Source organism: Paramisgurnus dabryanus, chromosome 1 (genome assembly GCF_030506205.2).
Source record: "Paramisgurnus dabryanus chromosome 1, PD_genome_1.1, whole genome shotgun sequence".
In the NCBI taxonomy this organism is placed as follows: domain Eukaryota; kingdom Metazoa; phylum Chordata; class Actinopteri; order Cypriniformes; family Cobitidae; genus Paramisgurnus; species Paramisgurnus dabryanus.
In genome coordinates, this window is record NC_133337.1 from 37142880 (window position 1) to 37150430 (window position 7551).

General features: G+C 35.8%; 1 protein-coding gene across 1 annotated transcript; it reads left to right on the forward strand.

Moving 5' to 3' along the window:
• The first annotated feature begins 1684 nt into the window (after positions 1–1684).
• LOC135749836 (myelin-associated glycoprotein-like) lies at positions 1685–6965 on the forward strand. Its single transcript, XM_073813874.1, has 7 exons — positions 1685–1721; positions 2060–2422; positions 2612–2950; positions 3031–3297; positions 3661–3954; positions 6744–6752; positions 6955–6965. Exons 1-7 carry the CDS (start codon positions 1685–1687, stop codon positions 6963–6965), a joined length of 1320 nt encoding a protein of 439 aa, XP_073669975.1.
• The last annotated feature ends 586 nt before the right edge of the window (positions 6966–7551 follow it).

Below are 7551 nucleotides of genomic sequence, written 5' to 3' on the forward strand. Positions count from 1 at the left end.
CGCTGCAGGGTTTAGATCCACGGCGAGTAGGAAAGCTTCTTTTCAAAGCAGCAAGATATTCGTGCTAAAGGAGAATAAAGGTAAGCTATGGCGTTCTCTCCAGACTTATATAAGGCATAAGTGGCCCCTCCACTTTCTATGGTTCTAACGCTATTTGTCCGTAATTTTTACAGATTTTTTACGTAATTTTTACATAAATTTTTACAGTTAACCAATAGGCTTCAATCGTGGAGTAAACAGGAGTTTCCCCCCATAGCGTCAGCGACAAACGCAATGTGAAGTTAACCATATTAAAAGGGAACCACATTTTACACTGCAATAACTGGTGTTAAAAATGCTACAGGCCACAAGGCTGAACACAACTACAACACAGTTTTATAAAGACAGCAACTAAATATTCTTTATATACTTTTTTCTTATAATGATGGTTTTATTTTACCAGTTGTACGCAACAATGGATACAATATGAGAGGCAGATGAAAAAGAGAACAGAATGAAGAAGAGGTGGTAGATTAGGGGGAGATGTTGGAAAAGGAACAGTTTGATGAAGAGGTGTGGATTATGAGGAATATTAGAGCCATAGAGCAAAAGCAACTGGCCTGTGATGTGATAGGTGTAGATATTTGTCTACAGTATGTTATTATATGTTGCTAGAGGAGTGTAAGTAAGAGGAATACCTCTGAGTAAAGAAGAAGAGAAGTTTAATACAATGAAAATACAATGTTTTGATAGTGAAATGTCGATGAAAGTTCTAAAGATAAAAGAAATGTACAATTATGGGAAGATACATAAAACAGATCCTGTGTCCAGTCTTTGCACTTTTATATTATGACTGAAGTATACGTTTGTTGAAGTGAATGCATTTATGTATTTGACAATTATTTTCTTTCATATATTCTTCTCATTCTGTCATCTATAAACAATAGAAAAGATTATCTTACATGTACCTGTATATGATGACATACATTCTTTATATATAACCACTTGACCCACATCAAACACCTAATATAAACTATGTGCAATAACACTATAACTTTATTGATCATTTTATTGAATCACACTATTATCTCTCATAGTATTTCCAGTTACACCATGATATCTTTTGTGGAGTCTTTGGGTAAGACAGACCATGGTTATACATAAGAGGTCAACTATATTATTTAATAATTGCAATCATAAATTAAATCACAAACAAAACTTTGAATAGCTTAAAATGCATTTTCATGGCCAATTGAAGTGTTCTTAATACTGTAGATAGTTAATGTCTTACCTTAACATTTACTTTTAAACAGAATGTGTTTAAGATGATATAGGAAGTACAGGATCTGATATCAATAGCAGTAACACCAAACAGCACAGTTTCACTTGGTTTGAAATCATCAGCAGTTGCTTCAGTACAGAATCTACAGGATCCATGAATGAGACGTTTTAACAATCTGCTTTCATCTAAAATATTACACTGGTTACACCAATTTTCTCTTTTCTGGTAAGATAGTCAAAATCTGATGTTGGACTTTAACATGTTGACCTGCAGGATGCTTGCAATGTTGTTATGACATTTGTATTACATTTGTTTAATTAAGTGATAAGTTACATTGTAAGGTTTAATTAATTGTATTTGTTAATTTATTGCATTTTACAGGTGTGTGTTTCTCCAAAGAACTAATATTATTATAATGAAGAGATGGATAAACTCATTATTTTAATGTTTTTGTTACAAGGTTTGTTGTTCTTATTTTTTTTTTTTAGAATAAATGTTTTTTACTAACAAAAGTGTGACATATTTATTGTGCTATTGAGCCTATGGTGTGTTTAATTGTAATTATGAAACTTGGATATCAATAAAATTAAAATGAACTATTGTATTTTATGTGAGGTAGGTTTCACTGTAATGAAATGTTCAGTAAATTTTACAAAATATATACTGTATTAGGTTTGTAATATTTATAAAGAAATGCTCAAATAATAAAAAATGCATCCAGTTTATGTTGGTGTGTTTGAAGGCTTTACACTATACACAGTATGTTAATTTGTACTTCTCATCATGTTTTTATTGTAGGTGTTTGGTGTGGAGATTGGAACATCAGTCTGCCAGAGAAGATTGAAGCTCTGAGTGGATCCTGTGTGACCATAAACTGCACATTTACTATTAATAACAAATATGACAAAGATCTCACTGACAGTGCTGTAGGAATGTGGATTAAAAATGGGACTGACTATTCAACAAATGTAGTGTTTCACTCCAACAGGACCAATCTCTATTTTAAAGGGGAAATAATTGGAAAATTAAAACGCAAGAACTGTACCACCATCTTTTATAATGTTACTCCAAATCACAGTGGTCAATTTTTCTTCAGGATTGAGGGTAATGATGTACTGAAAATGACCTATTCACAAAAATCTGCTTTAATAAATGTGATCGGTGAGTGACAAATCTGAAAATTATTGTTAATATAAAATTGTAAACTAGTACAGTACAAAATGTGTTTTTGCAAATGTAGGCAAACAATGCAGAATACATACATGGGGAAATAACAAGCTGGGATTAGCTTTCGTTTTTATTTGACTTTCCTAATTTTCCATATTTAAAATACATCTCTGTACTTTTCAGACTCTCCCCTCAATCCCACAGTGCAGATGTTTAAGGATCAGATGGAGGTTGAGGTTCATGAGGAGGTGTTAGAGGGGAGCTCTATGTGTCTGCGCTGCTCTGCTAAGACTCTCTGCTCCTCTTCTCCACCAACTCTCACATGGAGCTCCACTGACAGACTCCACCTCAATGACAGCAGCAGACTACAGCTGGATCAACAGAATCAAACTGAGATCATCTCTGATCTGAACTTCACTGCTACTCACCTTCAACATGGAGTCACTTTCATCTGCACTATAACCTACCAGCTACAGCAGAGGAACACAACAGCACAGAGCTACATCACATTACGTGTTCAGTGTAAGAGTAAAAACTTGTTGAACACATCATTGTAAATTACAGTACATATTAGTGATGCTCTAAATTAGTTTTTCCTTCAGATCCTACTAAAAACACATCCGTGTCTGTGTTTCCATCTAACTCTGTACTGGAGGGCAGTTCAGTGACTTTGATCTGCAGCAGTGATGGAAATCCAGCAGTGTTCAACTACACCTGGTACAGAGAGAATGGAGGACAGCTGGAGGAGCTGCAGACTGGATATAATCTCACCTTCAATATGACTGATCGTACACACACAGGACGCTACTACTGTCAAGCCAAAAACAAACATGGCACCCAAAACACATCAGTGTTGCTGAACATTCAGTGTAAGTATTAAAGTCGCCATGAAAATAAAATGAAATGAAATTTGTTTTGAATTATTGTGGTATTTATTGGCGAGCTTCATTATTTAAAAAAAATTAATGTGCCCTCATAATAAAAAGCTTAGCAATTAGCAACACGACCCAAATTCAAACGATCCAATCAGAACTCAATACACGAATTCAAACCCAGCCCGGCCTTATTTCATTTCAGAAGGCAGTTTTACTGGGATATACGTCACCACGTAGAAAATAAGGCAATAGCTTCCTCAGTTTCATGCCGACCTTAACTGTCTATTTTACCAGCTAGAGCACAAAAATACAAAAGCACAAAGCAGCATATTATTGATCTTTCTCCTTCACTTTCAGATGCACCCCAAATCTCTCTTTTCAGCTGTAACAAAACTGATGTAACTTTGTGTTTGTGTGAGGCTCATGGGAATCCCTCTCCTAAAGTGGAGTGGTTTCTATCTGGACGTCCTGTCAGTAACTCTACAAACACATTCATCAGTGAGGAGCGATTGAACAGCACAGACTTGAGGAGCTTCATTTCTCTCCATCAGTCACTTACACACACAGACACTCTGCAGTGTGTCATCAACAACACTCACGGCAATGCCAGTCAACAGATTCAACTGGTTGCCAGTCCTCAGGAGATGACACGTAAGGAATCTCAGACTCACACAAAACCGTGTTTTTATTTGCTCACAAATTTTAGAGATGCATACAGTGTACAGAATATTTGTTTAACTTTTTAACCAAAATGTAAAATAGTTTGGAAATATTGTTAACTTTCCCCTCTAGTCCCATTAACATTGAACAAACCCAATATTTGAAAACCATAACAGATTCAACATTATACATCTTCTGGTTTCAAAAAGTAGAATTCCACAGTACTAGTTTTTGTTACATGTTCTTTAAAGGCATAACATGCATGATTTTTGCATTAAAGCAGCTATCACAAGCAAAGAAATAGAATAATAATTGGGTGGGTTCCCTACAGAATGCGAGGAAAATATACAAAGACAAGACGTTCAAATGTCACGAACACATGTACAGTATTTGGGTTAATCATTTGTAAATATAATGTCATATATAAAAGACATATTTATATTTAACTGTTGTGAAATATTAAACTGTTCCTGTCAAAATGATTTGCAGCATCCGGGTTAGCGTGTGTTATCTCGCAAAAACCTACCATGAAATGTTACGACTGACCAATCAGAATCAAGCATTTTAGAGCAGGGGTCTCCAACCTTTTTTGAGAGAAATGGTAATCACTACAGATAAAACAATCTTAAGGGCTACTTCTACACAGAAAATACATCATTTTACAAATTTCCACAGGACAAAGAACGTCAAAAATCATGGATTGTTAAAATAAGAAGGGACATTTGACCGTATTTTGAGATAAGAGCAGCAATGTGTATGTAAAATCCTATATTTATATATTTTGCGTTCATCTGTTGTCTGCGCCTGGGTTCTGTACTCCCAATTCCTGACACAAGGTGCATCCAATCACGAGAAAAGTTATTTAAGGTGGCCAATTGCTCTGAAGAGTGGCAACATGAAGGCTTTAAAACAACTCTCAAATGACATGAAAACAAATATTGTTCAACATTATGGTTTAGAGAAAGGCTACAAAAAGTTATTGCAGAGATATAAGCTGTCTGTGTCGCCTGTGAGGAACATAGTGAGAAAATGGAAGACCACAGGCACAGTTCTTGTTAAGGCCAGAAGTGGCAGGCCACATAAAATATTGGAGAGGCAAGGGCGAAGGATGATGAGAATGGTCAAAAACAGACCACCTCCAAAGACCTGCAACATCAACTTGCTGCAGATTTTGTCACTCTGCATCGTTCAACCAATGCTCTCATCATGCTCTTCCGCTAACAGGACCACTATACAATAAAAACAAGGTCATATAGTACTTTGGCACTGCAGTTGTCAGGGTGTGGTCTTAGAGGAAGGCAAGATGATGATGAAGTAATTAACTGTAATGATACTTTTAATGATTATACATAAACTGGAACATACATAGCGACTGGTAACAGAAACTCTAAACAGAAATAGATACTACAAAACAATGACCAACAACATGAGGAAGACAAACAGAGGCTGCGTCCAAATAACCACACTTGCGGTCTTTGCACTTAACCACTTGAATACTTACATGACGTATTTCCTGTATTTTGCCCAAGTGTTCTAGTGGGCATGAAGATCCCAAGCGTGCATGTAAAAATGATTCACCTGATGGGACACACTTAGCAAGTGTTCAAATGTCAATCCAGGTAATGACAGCAATTTGCACCAAAACGTATTTGTTTTTATTTAGGCAACTTAAAATATATTTTTAAGGTTTTCTTTAAAAAAAGAACACATAAACAAATAAATGAACATTTAAAGAATATTATCTACAATAATCTGAAACTTTCAGACGCAGAATTCTTTGCACACGTAAAAAACTCTTAATCTGTGCATGTAGCTTTATTAACTCTTTCCCCGCCAGCATTTTTTTTTTAAAGTTGCCAGCCAGCGCCAGCATTTTTCATGATTTTCACAAAAGTTTAATGCCTTCCAGAAAATGTTCTTCTTTAAATATATAAACAAACAATATATCAGATGAAAGAACAGACCCTCTGCTTTAAAAAAAAAAAAGTTTCATCTTACCTTTATTAGTTATTTAAGGTGGCCAATTGCTCTGAAGAGTGGCAACATGAAGGGTTTAAAACAACTCTCAAATGACATCTTAATTGACGAGATATCTCGTCAATGGCGGTGAAAGAGTTAAAGTTTATTGTTTATGTAGTAGTCTCTGAATAAACAACACAATTAATGTTGTTTTAATGTTATAAAAGCAGTTACAGATGTTTTACAAAATACATAACAATGTTGCACCAATGAAATGTGAAACACTTTCCGTTTTACTACCAAAATATGTAAAATCCATTTATTAAATTACAAGTTAATTAAAAGTTTCCATGACCATGACATCTTGCAAGATTTGGGCAAAAGTCTCATGATTTACTTCCTGAACATGATGCATGATGGGATACGCTTAGCCTTAAACGCACTGCTCTTTAGAAATGGGACAGTCTTGCACACTTACTTCCTGTCGCGTGCACACACTCTCAAATGGCGAAGACTGCAAGTAGGGATATTTGGACGCAGCCTGAGTATATATAGGATTGCTGGTAGGTGTGATGATTACTGATGAAGACCAGGTGAGGGAGAGTGAGGGAAGTTGGGAAATGTAGTCCAAAGAGTGATAACAGAGGACATGAGGGCAATGAGAATGGGGCTCAGACAGCTTGTATTACTTTAACTTTGTTTATGTTTCTTTTCCATGTGCATGACATTTCAGATTGTCAGCAGACTTTTATTCCTTTCCTGATCATCTTAACACTGATTCTTATCCTGTATGTTCTGACTGTTGGATTTGCTCTTTACAGAATTAGACAGTAAGTTATTGACATAACAATCCATTTATCTAGATAAAGATTTACAGGAGTTAGTGGTACTGTGTTCTGCTGGGTTTTAATAACTTTAATAAATGTACTTTCTTTCAGATTGAGCAGCAAGCTGAAGGTGAGTTTGTGATGTTTTACTATAGTAGATGATAATGAAAGTGATGATGATGTTTGAGATTGTTTTTGTTTTCAGGTTCACAATGATGCAGGCACATATGCTTCTCTTCAGCTCTCTGCTCCGGTGTCTAATTATGAGACTTTAAATATTAAGAAAAATGACAAACATTAAGCAACAAATAAACATTTGGTAAAATCATCAGATTTGTCCCTATATAAATAATACATAAATAAAATGTTTCGGTTATGACAGTAACCTCTATGAGATAGGGAATGAGACACTGCATCATGAAATGACACTTTGGAGAAGAACGCCACAGCGTTCATGTATCTGAATAATCATTAAAACTAGCATGTCTTGTAGGCGGCGAGTGTTGACGTCATGAGTGAGACTGAACCGGAAGGTATAAAACGGGGGCGCCAACATCGCATTCCAGCTTCTGGATTTACTGCCATTTCATGAAACTTTTGAGACTGTACTATAATTTACTGTACTGTCAACATTGTATTTAGCTCCTGATTGGAAGGACTGACAGGACAGCGAGGGCTGAGAAAGGCTGCAGCCATCTTACACACTCCAGCTAGCTCTATTTGCAATACTCACGACACATGGCACCGCTTCAACAAACGCGTGCCCCGAGGAACATAAATATTGCCCTTCAATATGATAAAT